General features: G+C 34.5%; 4 protein-coding genes across 7 annotated transcripts; all 4 read left to right on the top strand.

Annotated features, from left to right (window-relative positions):
• Positions 1–5,445, top strand: LOC132043874 (probable LRR receptor-like serine/threonine-protein kinase At3g47570). Of its 4 annotated transcripts, XM_059434339.1 has the most exons (6): positions 8–1,193; positions 1,639–1,854; positions 1,942–2,085; positions 3,447–3,932; positions 4,020–4,393; positions 4,487–5,445. In XM_059434339.1, the coding sequence occupies exons 1-5, from the start codon at positions 284–286 to the stop codon at positions 4,364–4,366; spliced, it is 2,103 nt and encodes a 700-aa protein (XP_059290322.1). In that variant the 5' UTR covers positions 8–283; the 3' UTR covers positions 4,367–4,393; positions 4,487–5,445. The 4 variants fall into 4 exon arrangements, with proteins under 4 accessions (XP_059290312.1, XP_059290322.1, XP_059290329.1 ...); XM_059434346.1 differs by having other exon boundaries at positions 9–1,193; positions 1,942–2,028; positions 4,020–5,445; XM_059434334.1 differs by having other exon boundaries at positions 9–1,193; positions 4,020–5,445.
• A 3,450-nt stretch (positions 5,446–8,895) lies between these two features.
• On the top strand, positions 8,896–10,314 carry LOC132047720 (LRR receptor-like serine/threonine-protein kinase SIK1). The gene is made up of 3 exons (XM_059438724.1): positions 8,896–9,151; positions 9,193–9,435; positions 9,530–10,314. The coding sequence occupies exons 1-3, from the start codon at positions 8,896–8,898 to the stop codon at positions 10,312–10,314; spliced, it is 1,284 nt and encodes a 427-aa protein (XP_059294707.1).
• A 7,941-nt stretch (positions 10,315–18,255) lies between these two features.
• Positions 18,256–19,265, top strand: LOC132048167 (receptor kinase-like protein Xa21). The gene is made up of 3 exons (XM_059439080.1): positions 18,256–18,500; positions 18,588–18,960; positions 19,049–19,265. The coding sequence occupies exons 1-2, from the start codon at positions 18,296–18,298 to the stop codon at positions 18,944–18,946; spliced, it is 564 nt and encodes a 187-aa protein (XP_059295063.1). The 5' UTR covers positions 18,256–18,295; the 3' UTR covers positions 18,947–18,960; positions 19,049–19,265.
• A 2,560-nt stretch (positions 19,266–21,825) lies between these two features.
• On the top strand, positions 21,826–24,012 carry LOC132048166 (subtilisin-like protease). The gene has a single exon (XM_059439079.1). It carries the CDS (start codon positions 21,826–21,828, stop codon positions 24,010–24,012), a length of 2,187 nt encoding a protein of 728 aa, XP_059295062.1.
• The last annotated feature ends 210 nt before the right edge of the window (positions 24,013–24,222 follow it).

Raw genomic sequence — 24,222 nt, 5'->3', positions numbered from 1 at the left:
ATGGACTAACACTTGCATAGCTTTATCTATTTAGTAGATGGCCCTACTTGAATTGAGTTTTGATTCCTAAGCAATCAATGTCTAAATGCATATCACCCTTTTCACATTTACAATTGAGACCCTACTAACAAAGTGAATGGGAATTTGCTTGTTTCTTTCCTTTTCTGTGTCTTTTATCCAACTGGGATGTGAATCCATGTTTCAAGTATTTAAATATACCGCCACATTTTTGCAATCTATGCAATAATCATAAACAACATTTTCTCCCATTCGCTCAAAGAAAATGAGGAAATCATACTCCTCTTTTCAGCTTTTAGCATTTTTGTTATTTGTTCACGTTATAGCAACTTGCTTAGCCTTGAATATTAGCACTGATCAAACTTCTCCTCTAGCCTTGAAAACCCAAATTACTTCAGACCCTTATCAGATTCTTTCAGAAAACTGGACTTCATCAACCTCTGTTTGTAACTGGATTGGAATCACTTGTGGCTCTCGTCATCAACGAGTTACTGTACTGAATATTTCAGACATGGGATTTTCGGGTACCATCCCACCACAACTTGGTCACCTTTCCTTTCTTGTTTCGCTTGATCTAAGCTACAACAACTTCCATGGTGAACTTCCACCAGAGTTTTCTCGTTTGCGAAAATTGAGAGTTATTAATCTTAGTTTCAACAACTTCACTGGACAAATTCCTAAATTTTTGGGTGAATTTCAAGACCTTCAAATGTTGTCTCTTGAAAACAATAGTTTCAGTGGGTTCATTCCTTCTTCTATCTCTAACATGAAGAATCTTGGATTCTTGAATTTGAGGTACAACAATCTGGAAGGAAATATTCCAACAGGAATAGCCACTCTTCGGAGTTTGAAATGGTTGAGTTTTGGATTCAATAAACTCAATGGCTCCAATGTGCTCTCCATGTTCAACATCTCGACACTAGAATATTTGGATCTCAGAAATGCTGGTTTAATTGGTGATTTTCCATCTGATTTGTGCCGTCGACTTCCAAGATTGCAAAGGCTTGGACTTAATTTCAACATGTTAAGTGGAGAGATACCAAGAAGTATATTAAAATGCTCAGAACTTCAAGTCCTATTGTTGTTGCAAAACAACTTTATCGGAAAAATTCCAAGAGAACTTGGGAAATTACAACTGCTGCAAATCTTAACTCTTGGGTTCAACAAGTTACAAGGTATGTCATGCATAAACTAGCTTATTACAGTTTCCTTTTCCAGTAAAATAAATAAATAGTAATACAAAGAGAGAAATTAGAGCAAGATCAACAACCTTGTTTTTTCATGTATTTCATAACCACTTTATTAACAATATCAACATAGTAAATATTGAAGATATTGTTCTGTGTTGAACACAGCATGCCCTTTTTAGTTTTAACTAGATGGTGATCGAGATTAAGTATTCAATTTTCCTCTCCAAAACAAGCATATATATGCTTTTCACCTGGTGTGAGAATTTGTTACATCATAAAGTAGACCTTTGCTTATACCTGTCCAAGATATATGATAAATTATTTAAAGAGGAATTGAGATTTGTTCAACTTAATTTCTGAAAATATAGTTAATTTTTGCACACAGCTCCTTAGGATTTTTATTTGACATTTTTGCATAACAATTTGACAGGAACAATTCCTGATGAGATTGGTGATCTTCATAATTTGAAACAAATGGGCATAGAAAAAAATGCACTAATAGGCTCAATCCCTTTAACCATATTCAACATTTCATCACTTCAAGTTTTATCAATTTGGGACAACAAGCTTGAAGGACCTCTACCAAGAGAGGTTGGAAATTTGACTATGCTTAACGTACTTGATCTTGGAATTAATAACTTGACAGGTATGGAATAATATTTAATCCAACATTATTTCAGAATACTAGTTCTTCGACTACTTCTACTGATGGTAATCTTACTTAATTTTGCAGGTGTAATTCCAGATGAAGTCGGTAACCTTCAAGAGTTGCTGGAGCTGAAGTTGGATTTCAATAACTTTAGTGGGTCGATCCCTATTGGTATATTTAATATCTCAACTCTTGCATCTATTTCACTCACACAAAACCACATTTCAGGTAATCTTCCTTCCACTATAGGCAACGGGGCACCCAATTTGGAACGAATTTTTCTAGGTGCAAATAAAATTGATGGTGTTTTACCTAGTTCCATCTCAAATTTGTCTAAGCTTACTGTTCTCGAACTCAGTACAAATGAACTCACAGGTTCAATTCCTGACTCTCTAGGGAACTTGAGACTTATTGAAATTCTCAACTTGCAAGGTAACTCCTTCACCAGTGAGTTTTCAATGTTGAGTTTTATTACTTCTTTGGCCAATTGTAGACACTTAAGAGAACTGATATTGTCACTCAATCCCCTAAATGCAATACTTCCAAAATCCATAGGCAATGTTTCTTCTCTTCAAACATTTGAGGCAGTAGGCTGTAATCTCAAAGGCCATGTTCCAAATGAAATTGGAAATTTGAGAAATTCATCTTATTTGAAGCTGGATTACAATGACTTTACTGGAATTGTCCCGGTAACAATAAGTTCATTGAAAAAACTTCAGCAGCTTTCACTTGATGCAAACAGAATAAGTGGTCCTTTCCCAATTGTTTTATGTGAGCTACCCAACTTGGGCATGCTAAACTTTTCACAAAATCAAATGTGGGGTAGCATTGCTAGTTGCTTGGGGGATATGACTTCTCTAAGGGAGATTTATCTTGATTCCAATAACTTCACTGCTAGCATACCTTCAAGTCTTTGGAACCTCAAAGACATTTTGAAGCTGAACTTGTCTTCAAATTTCTTCAATGGTTCACTACCACCAGAAGTTGGAAACCTCAAGGTTGCAATACTTCTGGATCTTTCCTGGAACCAAATCTCAGGCAACATTCCTAGTACATTAGGAAGTCTACGGGGATTGATTCAACTGTATTTGGCTCATAACAAAATTGAAGGATCTATTCCTGAGACAATAGGAAACCTATTAAATTTGGAAGTTTTGGATATTTCAAGTAACATGATTTCTGGAGTGATTCCAAAGTCATTGGAGGCACTCAAGAAACTGTACTCTTTTAATGTCTCATTCAACAGGTTACACGGTGAAATTCCGAATGGAGGACCTTTTATTGATCTCCCTTACCAGTCTTTTGTGTCGAATGAAGGACTGTGTGGTAACACTCAAAAGCATGTCCCAGGTTGTCCTTCTAATTTAAAGAATCATCCTCATTCAGAGAAAAGAAGAGTGGTATGGATTATTGTTGCCTCTTCAGTTATCGCTTTAGTAGGGCTTGCGTCGGCAATAGTTTTCGTGTTGATAAGATGTCGTGGTAAACTAGTCATAGGTGAAGATGAGTGGTCGCCTAAGGTCCACAAAGAATTTCTTTCTATGAACTTCAAAGAGCAACGCATGGCTTTGATGAAAATAACTTGCTAGGTAGTGGAAGTTTTGGTTCTGTTTACAAAGGGACATTAGAAGATGGGATGATAGTAGCTGTTAAAGTTTTCAATGTGCAGTTGGAAGGAACATTTCAAACCTTTGATAGAGAATGTGAGATCTTGTGGAATCTTCATCATAGAAATCTAACAAAGATCATTAGCAGTTGTTGTAACTTAGATTTTAAAGCATTGGTACTTGAGTACATGCCAAATGTGAGCTTAGACAATTTGCTATATTCTCAAGATTATTCTATAAATATAATGCAACAGTTGAATGTCATGGTCGATGTCGCATCTGCTTTGGAATATCTCCATCATGGTTACTTTGTACCTATTATTCATTGTGATCTGAAGCCTAGCAACGTCTTACTTGACAAAGACATGGTGGGCCACCTGACAGACTTTGGCATTGCAAAGCTTCTAACAAAAGAGGAATCTATTGCTCATACTGCAACCTTTGCCACAATTGGTTACATTGCTCCAGGTGAATTATTAACTTAACTTGTAACAAAGTTTTTGATTAACGCCTTATAAGTTTAGTTGGTGACGTATTTTAATTTTTCTTTTCTAGAATGTGGATTGGAAGGCCTTATATCCAAGAGGTCTGATGTTTATAGTTATGGTATAATGTTGCTGGAAACTTTTACAAAGAAGAAACCTAATGATGAAATGTTCACGGGAGATGTGGATTTGAGAAGCTGGGTGCACAGTTCACTTCATGATAAGGTGGATGAAATCATAGATGCTGACTTACTAACAATAGACGAAGAGAACTTAAACGAAAAATTACAGTATGTGTCATCAATCATGGAGTTAGCCATGAATTGCAGAGCTAAATCTCCAGTTGAAAGGATGAACATGACTGATATTGTAGTAGCATTAGAAAAGATCAAGCAACAGCTTTCTTCCCAATATTGATCGAACGGCCTAATGATATGACATCAGGTACTTTCCATATCCCTTTTGGGATGTAAAAACAAAGCTGTAAATTTCACTAGTATTTTAACCATCAATAATTGTTCTGCAAATGCTATGCAGGAGATTGTGTGGATATTGTAAGTGTCCTTCGTTGAGATGAGTCTTCTGTACAATGTGTTGCTAATTTAAGGATCAACAAACTGCAGTGCTTCTTAATTTTAAGCAAAGTGTTCATCATCTGGCCTGTGTTAATGATCATCCACAAATGACATTGTTGAACTGTGATGAGTCATTTACCCATTGCTTTAGTCTTGTCTCCCTATGAAAATTGGTGTTTTATCAACACGATACCATAGCTGTAGATATCAGCTTTAGCAGAAATGAATCATTCAGCACTATACGCTATTCACGAAATAGAGGTACTTATCATCTTTCAAAGCTAATAAAAACATATTCTTTTAATAAAAAATGGTAAAACATGGCTGCAGAAACACTTTGGATGAAGTTGGATATCACAATTACCTGGTGCCATTATCCACGGTTATCCATTGTACTTCTTTGAGCAATAGACGCTCAACAGTTTGAATACATAAAGACGTGGTGCGAGTCCACTGACTCAGTGAATGATAATAAAAATAATCCACAATTTTAACAGGACAAGCAAATTTGGAAATCATAAAGTTCTAGTCCTAGATCCACCCTACTGAGACTGAATTCTGATGAAGCATTATAACTGCTTTATGTTACACTACACCTCCTGCTCCTTTCTCAAAGTTTTCTTGTGAGAGGAGGTTTTATTCAAAGTCAGTTCCTATTACAGTTCCTATTTAATAGTACTCACAGAAAAGAGTTGCAATCTATACAACAACAAAAACAACATACCAGTATATTCCCATAGGTGGGGTCTGGCGAGGGTCGGTTGCACGCAGACCTTACCCCTACCTATATCACCAAATAACTGAATGCTTAAACTCCTATCCTACATCCACCAGATTGATTGGAAGCCATCAATCTTCACCAGATTCTGGTTATCGATTTTTTCCAGCCAGAAAAAATAATGTTCTCTGTTCTGCTATACCAAAGAGCAGCACCCAATGGTAGATCTTCCAACAACATTCCAACCCAGAATTCATCTGCAGCGCCTAACTTCCAACCTTTCTATCTGTGTGCTTTCTGGCCTTTGTCCTCCAATGTTATTTTCTCAGTTTCCTTTTTGGATTGTTACTCGTTATTTGCTTGTTGTTTCCATTTCTCAGTTGTAATTTGTGTTCTCAGTGATCATAATATACATCAACATGGTGTTGGGTAATTTGAGTTGTTACAGGTTTCTTGAAAGATTTACCCTTTTTTTCTTTTTTTTTTTTTTTTTTTGATGACCCTCTAACTTCCCAACTCTTGAAGACATGTATGAATATAAAAAAGAGTTTTCAAATAATCTATTAACAGCTTGTTTGTTTCATGCACTCGCCTATATATGCTAAAGCTAAACGTGATCTTTGGTCAAACTGATTCAAAGTATAAATGAAGTTCCTAAATAAAAGCGTGTGCACATGTCAGTTGGCAAAAATCTGCTCTGTCATGTGTTAGCATTTAATTTCCAGATCTTGACTATTTTATCAACCCCTCTTTTTAGTTTTTAGCACGAAGCTTGCACAATTAACAAAGTCAACAATTGCTAATATTATGTTCTTAATTACTAGTTTAAATAATATAGAACTACTAGCATTATCTTCTCAACTATAAAATTTCATCTGTTCCAGTACGTACAGATTATATAGTTGCAAAAATCCAACCAACAAACACATCAATGGAGAAAACATCCTCCTCCTACTTTCCGCTTCTAGCATTTTAATTAATCTCTCTTCACGTTATTGCAATATGCTTAGCCATCAATATAAGCACCGATCAATCTTCTCTTCTAGCCTTGAAAGCCCACATCACTTCAGATCCTAATCATACTCTTTCCACAAACTGGTCTTCTTTCAACCTCATTTCGCGATTGGATTGGAATCACTTGTGGCTCTCTGTTAGGATCGGGAGTTTGGGATAGTGCGGAATTAGACAAAACAGTCAATTAAAGACAATAACAAGGATAATAGGAGACAAAGATTTAATGTGGTTCGGTCAACTTGATTTACATCCACAACCAAAAGAGGAGCAAATTTATTAACACCAACGAATACAAAAAAGAGTACACAGCACAAAAGAGAGTACGAAATTAGAGTAATTAAATACTCTAATATCCCAAAAACCCCAAAAGAATAACCTCACAAGATCACTCCAAGAATGGATTCACAAAAGTGTTTCCCAACACAACTATCTTACACATACTCTCTATAGAAGAACACAAACTCAACTAATTCTTCTCAAAATGGTGTGTCTATACTATGGAAGAGAAATCGTCCACTTATAGAGAAAAGATTTTCTCCTTCACACACAAACTTGCTCTCCAAGAATAAATCAAACTTTGGCTCCAAGAAATATATGTGACCAAGTAAATTGGCACATGCCAAAGAAGGCCACATCTTACACTCTCGTCATCAGCGAGTTATTGAACTGAATATTTCATACATGGCTTAACTGGTACAATCCCGCCACAACTTGGCAACCTCTCTTTTCTTGTTTCACTTGATCTAAGCGATAATGATTTCCACGGTGAAATTCCACCAGAAGTTTCTCATTTACGAAGATTGAGAGTCATTTAATCTTAGTTACAACAACTTCACCGGAGAAATTCCAATAGGACTAGCCACTCTTCCGTGTTTGAAATGGTTCATCTTAGGAAACAATAAACTACTCAATGGCTCCAACATGCTGTCCATATTCAACATCTCGACACTTGAAATTTTGGATCTCAGAACTGCTGGTTTAACTGGTGATTTCCCTTCTAATGTATGTCATCGTCTTCCCAGATTGCAAAAGCTTGCACTTGGCTCCAACATGTTAAGCGGAGAAGTACCAATAAGCATATCTGAATGCACGCAACTTCAACTCCTAATGTTGTTTCGAAATAACTTTGTTGGAACCATTCCAAGAGAATTAGGTTAATTACAACTGCTGCAACATTTAGATCTTGGAGATAACAAGTTTGAAGGTATGTGTTTATCATTTTTCGTGGGAGTTTAACTTTACTTGTAGTATTATTGATTGGATTTAACTTATATACACCAACAACACAACACTTTTTATAGCCTATTTTACCAAACTTCTTAATTTTTTTTTTTTTAAATATGCATATTTTAGAGAGTTGAAGTGTTTGACCAATCTTTAGAACATATAAGTGCTTTTAAATAGTAGAAAAAAGAAAATTTGTTTGTTTTCACTAATTGGTCCGTTGTTTCTGCTCTCGGTTTGTATACTTATAGCCTATTTGATCAAGCTTCTGCAAAGTTAAAAGCATTTTTTTAATTTTTAAGAAGTGCTTATATTTTATAGTTTTTTTTTTTAACCCCTCCCCCAGGAGCTCTCCTTTGCTCCGTTGGTGATTCGAACTCACAAGAAGTGCTTATATTTTAAGAAGTGCTTATATTTTATAGTTGAGTTGTTTGGTCAAGCTTTTAAGCAAAAAATAAGTGTTTTGGAGTAGTAGCAGAAAATGTAATTCTAGAAATTTTTCTTCTTTATGTTCTTAAGAAAATTTCTTGAGGTTGTCGCCACTTTTGATTTGTAAAAGGACGTTTGCTTGATCTAAGCTTCCATGGCTCCACCGAAAGCGCCCCCCCCCCCCCCCCCCCCCTCCTTTTTTTTTTTTTCCCTCTCACGTCACATAGAGCTCAAAAGAACCTTGTGTTATTGCAGGGAAAATGAGTCATGACCTTTTTAAGCCATCATTGATACCCCTTTGGGTCCACCATGTCTTATGCCCATATTCCTTGCTCTAGGTTTCATTAATCATCACTGATGTAATGTTAAAATCATACATAAATGCTGCCACAATATTAATTAATTTAAAAGACTATAACATGGTTGGCATCTCACCATTTCATACCCTTCCAAATTATACCATATACTCCCTCCGTTTCAATTTATGTGAACCTTTTCGGAGTATGAGAGTCAAACTTTAGACCTTTGACCTTAAATTTTGACATAGATTTTTCAAGTTTGTAAAAATAAAATTTATATATTCAAAAACTACATTAAAAGTACTATAAGTCATGATAATTTATAATTTAGAAAAATTCAAGGAAAACGTGATCAAAAATCATCAAATTAGACTCAAATTGTAAAGGGTTCACATAAATTGAAACAAAAGGAGTTTATATTTTCATACCCCAAACACTTCACCGTCTTCTTAGGAGTCAGTTTACATCTTCGTGACATATTAAACATATCAATAAGGCAATTAATTGGCCCGATTAAATTTTCAAAACTTACGGGGCTTTATATTGTTTCCCACTTAGAGGAACATTCACCCTCGAATGATGGGCTATAATCGTTCTTAGAGCTTGGTAGGAACTTTACTCTTTATGTATGGTTAGTTTGATTTTCTATTAGTATTATTGAATAGAAGTTAAGCTTTTGTTCAATATATGAATTTTTATGTGACATTTTTGTTTAACAATACGACAAGCACAATTCCTGATGAGATCGGTCATCTTTATAACTTGAAGAAGTTAATCATGGAAAAAAATGAATTAAGAGGCTCAATCCCTTTAACCATATTCAACATTTCATCACTTGAAATGTTATATATGAGTGATAACATGCTTGAAGGACCTTTAGCAAGAGACGTTGGCAATTTCACTATGCTTAACGTACTTGATCTTTCAATGAATAACCTGACAGGTATGGAAAAGTATCTAATTCGTAGCATGTTAGAATTTCAGGTTTTTGGATACTTCTACTTTTGCTAAGCTTACTGAATTTTGCAAGTGTAATTCCGGATGAAGTCGGCAACCTTCAAGGGTTAGCAAAGCTTTCATTGTATTTGAATAACTTTAATGGGTCGATCCCTATTGGTATCTTCAATATCTCAACTCTTGTAATTATTTCACTCACAGATAACCGCTCAGATAATCTTCCTTCCACTATAGACCATGGGTTACCTAATGTTGAAGGAATATTTCTAGGTGGAAACTACATTAATGGTGTCTTAACTAGTTCCATCACAAATTTGTCTAATGTCGTGCGCTAGTCTCGATCTCCCTGACGATAAACTTACAGGTTCAATTCCTGAATCACTAGGAAATTTAAGACTACTTGAAGTTCTCAACTTGTATGGTAACTCGTTCACAAGTGCACTGAGCGTTATTACTCCTTTGGCCAATTGTAAACACTTGAGAAGCTTGATATTGTCTTTGAATATCGTAAATGCAATGCTTCCTAAATCCATTGGCAATCTCTCTTCTCTTCAAATGCTTTCGGCAGTAGGTTGTAATCTCAAAGGCAATGTTCCAAGTGAGATAGGAAATTTGAGAAATTTATCTTATTTAGATCTGGAGGATAATGACTTGACTGGCATTGTCCCAACGACAATTAGTCCTTTGAAAAACCTTCAATGGCTTTCACTTGGTGCAAACAGAATAAGTGGTCGTTTTCCAATTGTTTTATGTGAGCTATCCAACTTGGGAATGCTAAACCTTTCACAAAATCAAATGTGGGGAAGTATTCCTAGTTGCTTGGAGAATAAGACTTCTCTATGGGAGCTTTATCTTGATTCCAATAACTTCACTGCTAGCATACCTTCAAGTCTATGGAACCTTCAAGGCATCTTGAAGTTAAATTTGTCTTCGAATTTGTTCAATGGTTCTCTACCACAGGAAATTGGAAACCTCAAGGCTGCAATACTTCTGGATCTTTCTAGAAACCATATCTCAGGCATCATTCCTAGTACAACGGGAGGTCTACAAAAATTGATTCAACTATCTTTGGCTTACAACAGAATTGAAGGATCCATTCCTGAGACATTTGGGGAACTTATAAATTTGGAATCATTGGATCTTTCATAACACTATGTCTGGTGTGATACCAAAGTCATTAGGGGCACTTAGGCATAGACTCCTTTAATGTCTCATTCAACAGGTTACACGAGGAAATTCCGAGTGCAGGACCTTTTGTTCATCTCACTTACTAGTCTTTCATGTCGAATGAAGGATTGTGCAGTAATTCTCAAAAGCATATCCCAGATTGTCGCTCAAATTTATACAATCGTTCAAATTCAAAGAAAAGAAGAGTGATATAGATTGTAGTTGCTTCTTCAGTCATCTTTACAACAGGGCTTGCTTTAGCAATAGTTTTTTTGTTGATGAGACGTCAGGGTAAAACAATCAATGCTAAAGATGAGTGGTCGCTTGAGCTAGCACCACAAAGAATTTCTTACTATGAACTTCATAGAGCAACTCAGGGCTTTGATGAAAATAACTTGCTAGGTAGTGGAGGTTTTGGTTTTGTTTACAAAGGGACATTGGAAGATGGGATGATAGTAGCTGTTAAAGTTTTCAATGTGCAGATGGAAAGAACATTTCAAACGTTTGGTAGAGAATGTGAGATCTTGCGGAATCTTCGTCATAGAAATCTCACCAAGATCATAAGCAGTTGTTGTAACTTGGATTTCAAAGCACTGATATTTGAGTACATGCCGCATAAGAGCTTAGACCAGCTGCTGTATTCTCAAGATTATTGTTTAAACACAATGCAAAGATTGTGATAGAAACTAAGTGTCCACCAAAACACAGATAACGGACCAGGTTCCTTATCTATTCCCTCAAGCAAAAAAATAGAAAGTAAATGAGACACAATATTTACGTGTAAAATTAAACACTTGCTTCAAGGGATTAAAAACCACGGCCTATACTGAGTAGGATTTCCAACTTCACTAACGAGCAACGTTTTGATTCTGCCTTTGCAAGAGAAAAGGACCAAAATAGTATCTTTGGGTTTGGACCTAAAATCATACATGTTCTTTTATATGGAGCATTAATAGTCCATTATGTTTGCATAAGTAGTGCACTTTTAGTCAACTTCTAAATATTTTGTGAAAAAATTAACGGAAAAAGGCAAAAATGCCCCTGAACTATTAGAAAAGGTTTAAAAATACCATTCATTCATCTATATTGCTAAAAATACCCCTCAATTCAACTTTTTGGCTCATTTATGCCCTTGACTAACAGTCAAATACTAAAAAAAATTTACAAAAAATTATTTAAATTACACATGCCATTTTATTACAGGAATTTTTTTTAAATAATTTGAAAATGGTTTTTTTTTTCAGAATCAAGATAAATGATTTTTTAAAACCAGTTTTAAAAAAAATGGAAAATGTGATTTTTTATATTAAAATATCTGGAAAAATATTTTTTTTAAATCAGGGAAATTGATTTTTTTTTGACCTAAAAAATTTAGATTTCATGATTTTATTTTTAGGACACTTTTTTTAAAAAAAAAAAAAGAAGGAAAAAGTGGATTTTTTTCAAAATCTGAAAAACCGGATTTTTATAAAATTTGGAAAAAATGATTTTTTTTTTTTTTTTTTTTTTTTACAAAAAGTGTGGAAAACTCGTGTTTAAAAAACAAATCCAGAAAACTATTTTTTTAAATCTAGAAGAAAACCATGGAGCATTAGTTTTGCATATTTACTTAAAAAATTTAGTTTTGCATTTAAAATATCCAAATTTTAATTAAAAAAATTCAACTTTTCATATTTAAAAAAATCAGTTTTCCAAATTTTAAAAAATTCCACATTTGTTAATACAAATCCAATCCTAATTTTTTTTTTTTCAAAAAAGGGGCTTACCACTTTTTTTAAAAAAAACGAGGCTTACCACATTTAAAAAAAAAAAAAAACTTTGTTGTTCCAGATTTTATAAAAATTCAATTTTTTCAGATTTAGAAAATCGGACTAGTAATGAAATGACATGTGTGATTTAAATATTTTTTTTTAATTTAGTGTTGGTCTAGTCAAAGAGCATAAATAAGCTAAAAAGTTGAACTGAGGGATAGTTTTATCCAAATAGATGGATGAAGGTATTTTTAGATCTTTTCTAATAGTTCAGGGGGCATTTTTGCCTTTTCCATTAAATTTTTAACATAATATTCGGGAGTTGACTAAAAGTGCACCACTTATGCAAACATAATGGACTATTAATGCTCCAGGTAGAAGAACATGTATGATTTTGAATCCAAACACAAAGATAATGTACTATTTTGGTCTTTTTCTCCCTTTTGCAACCAAGGAATTAGCCCACTAATCCCCCCCCCTCTTACAATAACTCTATTAGTTAAAGACTCTCTGATCGATTCTAGCCAAGAACCAACTGATTCAACTAACTCTAGCCGAACCTCAACTCACCATAACTAACTATAGTCAGGCGTTTACACAAAAAGCTTAATAAACCAAATATCTACAAAAGCCCTTCTTAAAAGAACTATAGGTTTACAATATTTAGACCAAGAAGACAAAGACTAAACTGTTACACCCCATTTTAACCGGTCAAAGTAGAGTACAACATATTGGTGATTCCTATATTATTTAGCTTAAGGAGTCGCCACCTAATTATTTTAACGGTGAATTAAGACACGTAATTATTAATTAATAAATGCTAAAAAATTAACTCCAATTAATGATCTACTTAACTAACACGATTCTAAGTAAGAGTTCTAATTATCCTAAAGGGAAGGAGTTAAGCATCCTTTAAGATCCGTTAAATACGGTTAACCGACTAAACTTAGGTTAATCAAAAATGTTAAAATATATTACTAAAATATTTTAAGGAAAATAATGTCTATTATAACTAGGTGCAAATTAGCTTTAAAAAATACGGTAATGCTTAAAATTTATTTATTTTAACTATAAAATCCCAAACGAGGTGAACGTAAAGCCATTGCTATTAAAAAGGGGATCAAATGGGTTGAAAAACTCTGATTTTTTAACGTATCAAAAGAGCTTGAAGGTATTTGTTTCCAATTAAAAGAAAAACACCAAACATTAACTTGCTTACAGGGTTTAAAATAAGTTTTGAACTTGAACTAGGTTCTTAGAAAAAAGTTACTTTCATTTGAAATGCAAAGGAATTCAGTTCCAGTTATTTAAACTTTTAAAAGAAAATGGTGGGTTTGATGGACCGAAAATATGGCGTTAAACCGCAACTGCAAAGCCAGAATAATTCATCTCAAATTCCCCATATGAATCAAATCTTTTCTTAACTCATCATTTGCAACATACTTCAGTGAATTCACCGTGTAGTATCTGAACCTGAAAAGAGTAAGTTTGAAAGAACTAATTTTGGAAAGGTTTGTGATGCTTAGATCTGGAGCAAGAAATGTACTTAAAAAACATGCAAAGATCATTCTTTAAAAAAGTTTGAACCTCCTGTGAATAAAGAAAAGAAACATATTTCATGTTGAAGTACTACTTCTTTAAAATTGAACTTTAAAAAAAAGAAAAAAAAAAAGGAACTTGGAGTAGTGTTCTGGGAATTATTACTTTCTATACTCACTAAAATAATATTCTCCATATCCCCTCTAATTTAAGTGTTCTAAGGTCAATAATCTTATGGGAATCAAATAAAACATTCACAAATAAGAAACAAAAAAAAACAGTTAGTAATCTTAAGATGAGCAAAATGCAACAGTAGCTCCTTTCTTCTCCCCTCTTCTCCGTGCTTTTATTCAGATGTTTTCAAGAGAGGAGAGAACTGAATGTAGAATAGACACGGATTCAAAATCTAGCGGCGATATCGAATCTCGGAATGAGAAATTTTGTGGCGGCGAGAGTTTTCTTATGAAGACTCCATTTACTCCTGCAGTGTACATGAAAAGGAAAATATAATAAGGATTAGAAACGTACGTAACTGTTAAATAAGGCAAATATAAACACATATGAGTGTTAAACTTCCAAATACACACGTTAACAGTAGGCATAAAGAAAGTTGCAGCAGATCTTAAAAATCGTTCGGACACCTAACTAATACATGCATTCTGCTATAACTATATGTTGACAAAAGAATTTTTTGGGTAGTATTTTCTGGTATGCCAAACATTAGACAAACATCTCATACAATCTAGTCTTAAACTAAACCCAAAGCAACGCACCTTATCATTAAACTGGTAACAAAAACTTATTAGACAGCGAAGGAATAATCTTACATGGATAACATACACATACAAACGTATCTGTTCAACATCTAACATTTACTCAGTTAACTGTGGAAAGGCTCTTGGTAGTACTATAGCTTTAAATACATAACACACTTCAATTTATGACTCGATATTAAGCAAAGCCCAGCAAACCGATTACGAGACTTCAATCAATTAGTTCAATTAGTACATGGTTCAAAGACATAATTGGAAACTCCAGGTTGTTAAATTCAACTGTCTCAAACAAATAATGGCAAGAATAACTAAAACTCAACCTATCATATCAAAAGGCAGTTGTCTTTTATTGCGTTTTCACAAATCAGGCTAGGATTAAACAAATTCCAAGATCAGCGTTTCAAACACTTTAATACCAGCTATCGAAAACATTAAAGCTATAGATTAAATATAATGACTCTTCCATTCACCCAAATATTCGACGGCGAGTTAAAGGCACCGCATGACTTCTCAATACATGAAATATCACGACAGTTAAGGCTAGTTTTATATCAGTTGCTCCAAAAGAAAATGAATACACCTATGGAGTGGTTTTCTTTTTTAACAGAATAAGCAACAAAATCTTGAATCTACAAACAAGGTGAGATGGTATATATTCTGCCTAATTTGCAAAGTTCCCTCCCATAGATAGCACAATCATTTAGACAACGGGCTGCAATAAATTCTTATTTTATTGCCAGACTATGGGAAGCGAGGTATCGATGAAAACATTTCAGCAAAATGCATTTTCGATAAACAGTAGATTAACTCTAACATCTCTCTTCCTATGTTAGGCAAACAAAGAGTTAACATCATTTATTTTTAAGGCAAGAGTCACATTAAAGTAAACAGGGGTATATAATGGCTTTTCCTTCATAGCAACTAATTATGGATACTAAATTATATAAAATTTAAGGCAGCACGCCATAGATAACACATCAGAAAAAATAGAACAATGAATTTAATGTCATGGTTTCTACTTTCCAGTTGTACAAGCACAAGTTCAAATTTGCGGCGTATGAAGTACAACAATAACTTTGGCCTAGAACCTTAGATGCAACACACTAAACAAACAGATTCTGATTTCATAACTTCAAGTAAAAATTAAAACGAATCTGCCGAGCATGGTGCTTTTGTAACCTAAGCAAGACTCGTTCATCTTGACATCTAAATAAATGTGCAGTGACAAGAGGCGATTAGCACCTCAGTAAAGTAATACAACACCAAAAGGAAGTACCCCCCTTTTTTTTATATCTGGAAAGAAAATACCCTTTTTTAATTAATGTAGGAAGAAAGTATCTTTTCATTAATATAGAAGAAAAGCACCCCTTTTTTAAACTACATATGGAAAGAAAGCACCTTTTTTATTAACAGTGGAAAAAAAAATACCTTTTTTACCACAAAAGCAAGAATTCTAAAACAATATTCTAACATAACATTCAGCGGAGTACAAATCCCAACGGTGTGATTTCAGTGTGATGCTAACTTACACATCATATATTTTACATAAAACAAGACTATATGAATGAAAACAGATTGTTCCACGTAATGATTCAGAAACAATAATCACAAGTCCTAACGACACAGTTTCAAGCGTATGCAAAGGTTTGGGGTCACAGATAAGAGAAATGTATTCTTCGCATAGTTTAAAAATATCTATATCGAGAATATACTCCGACATAGCCGACCGAAAAATGGGCACACAAGGACATGATTTCGAAAACTACAACATAAGAAAAAACTGAACTTAATTCTTAATAATTAAACTACCAGATAGGAATTCATATCTCGAAACTAAACTGAAATCTAGACTAACAATCGAATCAACAAGAATGGTGACATAGAACTTTGAAGCATCAAAAATCAACAGGAGACATGCTGAATTCTCAACTCTACATTCAAAATATGAAACACAAGGAAGCCAACGACACCCTCGCAATATGCACAGAGCAAAAACATATTTGGTTGAGCATCTAATAGTCTATACAGCTAGAAATGAACTCGCCGCAACACATGATTTTTTTAAAGAAAACAGGACAGCGGTTAAAAATAGTTTAACATGTGATTTTTTAACAGAAGGAAATGAACATAGGATGTCGATTTGAATCAATGATCAACTAAGGTTCTACTATGTATTTATTTTTTCATATCATCGAAACACGAAAGCAATTAACATGAAACTAACAGTACGTCCACAACACACGTTAAAACACAACTTCGTCCAGATTTCGTGTAATAAAAAAAGAATAAGGTGACTGACCTATTTCGTGTGCAGTGAACTAGGGCTTTAGTCGTCTTCGATTCGTCACCAAAGATCGAAAAAACAAGAAAGGCTTAAGCAAAGAGATTCTAATACTGAGAGCTAGAAACTTAAAGCTGTAAGGAGGTTTTGAAAGCTAATCAATTCTTTAGGAAATCAGGCTGTGGTTATGAACTTGAGAATTTCAAAGTTAGAAAAGGGGTGGATTCCAACTCTCAAAACTCTTTCCAATTGCAACAAATACCATCTATTTATAGATGAAAAATGAGTGTTTGAATCTAAAAATAGCCATTTTAGAGGGAGCAAGAGATTGACTGTAAAGATGAAGATGAGAAAAAAGTAATATGAAAACTTATCCCAAAATATGGATTAGTTGGACTTTAGTGGCCTCTGTTCGGGCTGGGGTTTTGAAAGGAGAAGAGAGGGTGGAGAAAATATACGGCTGGCATTGTGTGAAATGAAAGAGAAAATTGGGGTTTAGGTTAGGTGTAGACTTATTAGGCTAGGATTAATGCGGACCGTTGGATGAAATCGATCAACGGTTAGGATTCTATCTGGAAAATAAGTAAAAGAAAAGAGTGTGTGTATATATATATACCTACGTACATACATACTTTTGAAGAATAGATCCGGATTTTCCATACTTTTTCACTTCAAATTAATTAAAATGTGCTTCTTTTGTCCTAATTAATTCTCCAAAATATATTTTATATGTAAATTATCATATAATGATTTGTCATATTTATATATAGCTCAAAATAAAAATTTGCACTTAATGGAAATGAGTGATACTATTAATAAATCAATTAAAGCAGCGATAACATAATCAAGTAAAATATGGAATGTTAATATTGAAACTAGAAATGTATTGAAACAAGCCCAAATATTTTATTAAATATAAATTATATATATGAAGCATAATACTAATAAATTAGCACGGGTATATATGGTTCAAGATAAAGAAACGAATTATAAAATTGGACGATAATATGATAAAATGGTTAAGTTAAAACTGAAATAGATATAATATAATAAATACTATGAAGCATTAATAAGGACACTAGAATTTATTTAAATTTGTGTCAAATATAGGAAAAACTATTTTGGTAAATTATCAAAGACTAAGAAGCACAGAGAAATTAATTGAAGGAAAAAGGAGGGCCGAAAATTGGGTGTTAACATAAACAACCTAGGACTTAAGACATCTTGATCTTGAATCCGTCCTGGAGTTATTTAGTCTTGATCTTGAAAGCTCAAATAAAAATAAAGTGGTAGCTGCTCTTTTCAACAATGAGAATAATATGATTTGAAGTCTTTGTCAAACAAACGCCAACATGTTGTTTATATAGGGAACCAATGAGAGCATGTGAGGATCATGTGAGTGGCATGTGATATAGATAGAGACGTTACAATGATCTTGTCTTTTAGCCGACATGCAACATCGTCTACTGTTGCAAAAGCTCGCTAAGTTGAATACGAACCCACTACCTTCACATTATTCACGTTAGACAAATCCTGGGGACCTGATCAAGGACCTGGTCCTTGGTGTATGTGTCAATCATCAAAACTATGAAATGTTATAACTCATCAGATTGAGTATCATGATCGATGTTGCATCTGCTTTGGAATATCTCCATCATGGTTACTCAGTATCGATTATTCACTGTGATATGAAGCCTACCAACGTGTTACTTGACAACGACATGGTGGGATACCTGACTGACTTTGGCATTGCAAAACTTTTAACTAACAAAGAATCTATTGCTCATACTACAACCTTTGCCACAATTGGTTACATCGCTCCAGGTGAATTATTTATGTAACTTGTAACAATGTTGTGGATTAACGCGTTACAACTTTATTTCCAGACATTTTTTAATTTTTCTTTTTTAGAGTATGGTTTGGAAGGCCTTATATCCAAGAGGTCAGATGTTTATAGTTATGGTATCATGCTACTGGAAACTTTTACCAAGAAGAAACCTAATGATGAAATGTTCACGGGAGATTTGAATTTGAGAAGTTGCATGCATAATTCGCTTCCGATGAGCTGGCCGGATCACATCATAGATGCTGACTTACTAACACTAGATGAAAAAAACTTCAACCAAAAGTTACAATTTGTATCATCCATCATGGAGTTAGCCATGAATTGCACAGCTAATATTCCAGTTGAAAGGATGAAAATGACTGATGTTGTAGCATCATTGAAAAAGATCAAACAGAAGCTTTGTTCCTGTTATTGGATTACCTAACGACATGACATCAGGTACTTTCCATATCCATTTTGGAAAAAAAGTGTTATTAAGTTCAGTAGCATTTAACCATTAGTAATTGTTCCTCGAATTTTATTGCAGTGAATTGTGTGGCTATTGGAAGTTAAAAGGATGGAAGCTCATTTACTTCATTCTTCAACAAGTTACCACAATTTCGGAGACTACTGTTACAAAATGCCACAGATATAGCTTGTGTACCGTTTTCTTATTCTTGATGATCCATATTTGTTTAAGAAATTAAACTTTATACTCCAATTTTGTGCATAATCATAACAAAATTATTTTTCCTTGATCTCATTTGCTACCAATCTACTATACAACTCCCTAGCATGTTATACTCTGTATCTCTCTTGTAGCAACGGGCAGAACCTTTCCATTAGATTTCTAAGTAACCTCCTCTTGGAAATCTAATGAACATGGCATGCAAGTTATTTAAAGAAAAAGGACAAATATATAGACACACATAACTTGTCCATATTTTTCATCATGCGACGGTAAAGGCAGTGGCTAACTGTTGCCGGATGTCGAGCTCTGCAAATTACTTTTTCTTTTATGAGCTGCCAGTCGAAAATATGGTCATTCTGACCATGCTGGGCAAAAAACAAACTCTTCGTGTGCTAAAATTATGGCCTTACCTTGCTATGGCCTTTAAGATGAAGGAGAACTTGAGTAAAAGAACATTTCCATTAATAGACATTGTAAATAAATTGTCAATTAGAAAATATCTTTGCAGAAAAGAACTTATTCGACTGTGATGAAAACATAGAAACGGAAGCAGTACTGGAGTAATATAAGATTTTCATCTAAGGTATGCTATTAGTATTTTCTTGGAATACAATGCCAATTTTCTTAAGCCCGGCCAATGATTTTGATATATATATATATATATATATTGATCCTTCATTCAGGAATCAGGATTGAGGTGAGTATTTTATAAAGTATTGCTACTTGCTTCTTTTAAACAAACTAGTTGTTGGACACGTGCATTGCACGTGTGTCCCATCGAGTAGAACAAACAATATAAATCAATTGACTTGATTGTTGAACGACAAATAACATTTTGATTTATCAGGTGCAAGCATTAGAGTCTACTAAAGGAATAAAGTCATTGTTAGAAAGAGTAATTTGTATTGGTGCCTTTGTATCAAGAGGGACAAAGCCATAGTCAGTAGTTAAAAAAGGTATTATAGCAATCAACGAATATAATGCAAGAGTAAAATACTGTTACCTCTTCATCAATGAATATTAGCGGCCAACGAACACTGTTCCCGTTTTATTTTTGTACTCCTTTATTAAGCTGCTTCAAATTACTAAATAATGCAGATCAATAAGAGAAATATAGACAAATAAAATATTAGCATGAATATTTCTCATTAATTAATTCTAATACCCATGGAAAGCTTATAAAAACAATAAGCTGAAAAAATAAAAAGGCTTACAATATAAGCGCAGAGTAAGATAATTTACATAAACTGTGAAAACTACACGACAGGAAATATGAGTTAATAAAATAAAACTGACATGTCAAGTGACTAAGATTAAGTAGTGTAATGTATATTAACCAAGGCACATGAGAAAGATTTCAAGAGTGAAGAAGATACACTATATTATAGCAACTTCCTAGACAAATAATTTTAGATTTATACATTTTATTACTTTGACTATTTCATCATCCTCTAATGTTCTTAATTCCACGAGGCTATTTATTTTAGCGAAATGAAAGTATCCACAAAATTACCTCCCAAGTCCTGATCAGTATAAGCGGCACACATGCAAAAATATAGCCTGAAGCATTTTAAAACAAAAGGAATGTTTTAAAAATTGTGATCGACTGGATAGATGGCGAGCCACATCCATCCTTGCATACAAGCATAATAAATCACAAGAACTCTACCAAAAAAAACTCGGAAGAACCTTCAAGGTGGCATTTTGGCCAGCTTGTGTCAATTCCATTGGCTTCTAGTTCATTGAGTTGTATTTTCCCAGGAAAGTATTTTAAGAAAATTGTGGAAGATAGAAAGAATTATATTCACATGCTTGATGAAGGGTTAAAAGTAGAAATACAGAAAAGGATAGGAAGATAACTAATGATATATAACCCCTTCAAACGATAATGATAGACACAGTAAAATGAATAAACATACGTTTCATTTTTTTGGCATTCCATTTAACGTAAACATTAAATATTGCAATCCCTTCAGGTAATGGAATAACCTCCTGAATTCTCCGAAACAAAGAGAAGTGTCTATTATTCCCATTAACTAATAGGCAAAATATTTAAAACTACAAAATAATTAATTAATGAGGGTAATTTAATTTTAGATTGAAGGTAATTTAGTTGATTAACTTTGTTTGAAGGGTATTATCGTAATCCAACTTTTAACTATGAGGCTTTCCACTTTTAGAATAATATGATTGTTCCTTATCTGGCAGAAGTAAATAATTTGTTGAATTGCATAATGAGTCGTTTACCCATTGCTTGAGATTTGTCTCCACAGTGAATTTTTTTATTTCAAAATCTGCATGACACCATAGCTGTAAATATCAGCTTCTGCAGTAGTATACATTGTGCAAGAAATAGATGTACTAATCATCTTTAAAAACAATGCAAACATAATTTTTTTTTTTAAATGTCAAAACAAGGCTTAGGTTGCTATTTACTTGGAAAATTGTATTTATATACAATGAAAGATGAGCTGTAATCCAAACCTGTCGAAGTTACCAATGTTCTTCCAATAAGTTCTTTAAGTATATGATGAATAAAACTAAAGTAGAACATAGTTTTATCAGCTGAAAAAACAATATAAAAGCAAATTTCTACATAGGAGTTTTGACACCATTACAAACACATGGCCTTGATGGGTTTCTTAATTATAATCTTGTTCATTGTAAGTTCTCATTTATCAATCATATTAGCCAGTGATCATCTTTCTCAGCAGAGTAATTCAGAAATCTATATTGTTCACGTTGAGTCACCTGAAAATTTACATGACTGGCATCAGTATTCATTATTATCTGATGTGCCCTCGCGCATAATATATTCCTATCGAAATGTCTTCAATGGTTTTGCAGCTAAATTATCACCAGACGAAGTGAAGGCATTGGAAACGAAAGATGGCTTTATTTCCATAAGACCTCAAAGGGTATTGCGCGTACAAACAACTCATAGTCCAAGTTTCCTTGGGTTGCACCAAAATTTAGGCTTCTGGAATACATCTAACTATGGTGAAGGTGTGATTATTGGTATGTTGGACACTGGAATATACCCCGAACATCCTTCGTTTGACGATGAAGGAATGCCTCCTCCCCCTGCTAAGTGGAAGGGGAAGTGCGAGTTTAATTTTACAGCATGTAACAACAAGCTCATTGGAGCAAGAGACTTCTCGGTGTTTGAAGGTGGGACACCATTAGATCAAAATGGACATGGTACACATACTTCAAGCACTGCTGCTGGAAATTTCGTTGATGGCGCGAATGTGTTTGGCAGTGCTAATGGCACAGCGGCTGGCATTGCACCCCGTGCTCACTTGGCTATGTACAAAGTTTGCAATCCAAGTGGCGCGTGTTCCGAAAGTGACATGTTGGCCGCGATGGATGCCGCAATTGAAGATGGTGTTGATGTCATATCCATTTCCATTGGTGGAATTTCTAGCCCTTTTTGGGATGACAATATTGCACTTGGTGCATTTAGTTCTATGGCAAAGGGAATTTTTGTAAGTTGCTCAGCTGGAAATGGTGGTCCATATAATGGCACCTTAGCTAATGAGGCCCCTTGGATTCTCACTGTCGGTGCTGGCACGATCGATAGACAAATGAAGGCAACTGTTGCACTTGGAAATGGCGTAGAATATGATGGTGAATCAACTTACCAACCAAATGATTTCCCTCCAACATTGCTACCAATAGTTTACCCAGCATTATTGAACAGTAGTTATTATGGTGCTTTTGTTTGTAGCCCAGAATCACTTACAAATGTTGAAGGAAAATTAGTGTTGTGTGCAACGGGTGGCGCGACAGCAATTGCAAAAGGACAGCCTGTGAAAGATGCTGGTGCTGCTGGTATGATTCTAATGAATGATGAACTTGAAGGTTACACTATACCTGCACACGATTATGTTCTTCCTGCAACACGCATTAGCTATGCAGATGCACAAAATCTCATAGCCTATATAAACACGACGTCAACCCCTATGGCCAGTATTTTATTTAAAGGGACTGTAATTGGAGATAAACATGCTCCTACAGTTGCTTTCTTTTCGTCCAGAGGCCCCAGCAGGGCAAATCCGGGCATATTAAAACCAGATATTATTGGGCCCGGATTCAACATCCTTGCAGCTTGGCCAACTTCTATTGAAAATAATACTCATACAAACTTGACATTCAACATGATTTCTGGCACCTCAATGGCTTGTCCTCACCTTGCTGGAGTAGCGGCTTTGCTTAAAAGTGCTCATCCAGATTGGTCTCCTGCTGCTATTAAGTCCGCGATTATGACCACCGCTGATCTGGTCAATCTTGGCAACAATCCAATCGAGGATGAAAGACATTTACCAGCTAACATCTTTGCAATTGGAGCAGGACATGTGAATCCGTCGAGAGCAAATGATCCTGGTCTAATCTATGACATCCAACCTCAGGATTACGTGCCTTATTTATGCGGTTTAAACTACACGGATCAACAAGTTAGCGCGATCTTGCAAAAGAAGGTGCATTGCGCAATTAGTCTACCGGAGGCAGAGCTAAATTATCCTTCATTTTCTATCAAACTTGGTTCGAAGACTCAGGAATATACAAGGACTGTAACTAATGTTGGTGAGGCTAATTCAATTTACAATGTGGAGATTTCTCCACCTGAAGGTGTTGAGGTAACTGTGAGTCGTAGCAGTTTCAATTTTTCTGAAGTAAACGAGAGGATAGCCTATCAAGTGACGTTTACACGCTCAGCATCAGGCACTGGCAGCAACACGAACTTTGCACAAGGATATTTGAAATGGTCATCTGATATGCACTCCGTTCGAAGTCCCATTGCAGTTGTTTTGGAGTAGTGAATGCACCATCAGGCGTCTTCAATGTTGATCAACAAATTCTAGGGACAGTTGTCTATACCTCCCTTGAGATTTGAACTTCACTTTGTAACACATTTTCCTTTTGTTGCAGTAGATTGGATTATGCATTAAATAAAGGTTGTACTTGAAGACAAATCCAATTAAACTGCAGAAATAATAATCTGAAAAAAATATAGAAAAATTAGGTGC

This window comes from Lycium ferocissimum, chromosome 2 (genome assembly GCF_029784015.1).
Source record: "Lycium ferocissimum isolate CSIRO_LF1 chromosome 2, AGI_CSIRO_Lferr_CH_V1, whole genome shotgun sequence".
In the NCBI taxonomy this organism is placed as follows: Eukaryota; Viridiplantae; Streptophyta; class Magnoliopsida; order Solanales; family Solanaceae; genus Lycium; species Lycium ferocissimum.
The sequence above is the reverse complement of the archived record's forward strand: the minus strand, read 5'-3'. Positions and strand labels throughout refer to the sequence as shown.

Excerpts from the sequence above, each read along its gene's own strand:
- LOC132043874 (XM_059434329.1), top strand. The coding sequence starts at position 284 with ATGAGGAAATCATACTCCTCTTTTCAGCTTTTAGCATTTTTGTTATTT. Across the intron at positions 1,194-1,638 it reads TGGGTTCAACAAGTTACAAG|GAACAATTCCTGATGAGATT; the intron begins GTATGTCATGCA and ends ACAATTTGACAG. Across the intron at positions 1,855-1,941 it reads TGGAATTAATAACTTGACAG|GTGTAATTCCAGATGAAGTC; the intron begins GTATGGAATAAT and ends TTAATTTTGCAG.
- LOC132047720 (XM_059438724.1), top strand. The coding sequence starts at position 8,896 with ATGAATTTTTATGTGACATTTTTGTTTAACAATACGACAAGCACAATT. Across the intron at positions 9,152-9,192 it reads TTCAATGAATAACCTGACAG|GTTTTTGGATACTTCTACTT; the intron begins GTATGGAAAAGT and ends TTAGAATTTCAG. Across the intron at positions 9,436-9,529 it reads TGTTGAAGGAATATTTCTAG|GTTCAATTCCTGAATCACTA; the intron begins GTGGAAACTACA and ends ATAAACTTACAG.
- LOC132048167 (XM_059439080.1), top strand. The coding sequence starts at position 18,296 with ATGATCGATGTTGCATCTGCTTTGGAATATCTCCATCATGGTTACTCA. Across the intron at positions 18,501-18,587 it reads AATTGGTTACATCGCTCCAG|AGTATGGTTTGGAAGGCCTT; the intron begins GTGAATTATTTA and ends TTTCTTTTTTAG.
- LOC132048166 (XM_059439079.1), top strand. The coding sequence starts at position 21,826 with ATGGGTTTCTTAATTATAATCTTGTTCATTGTAAGTTCTCATTTATCA.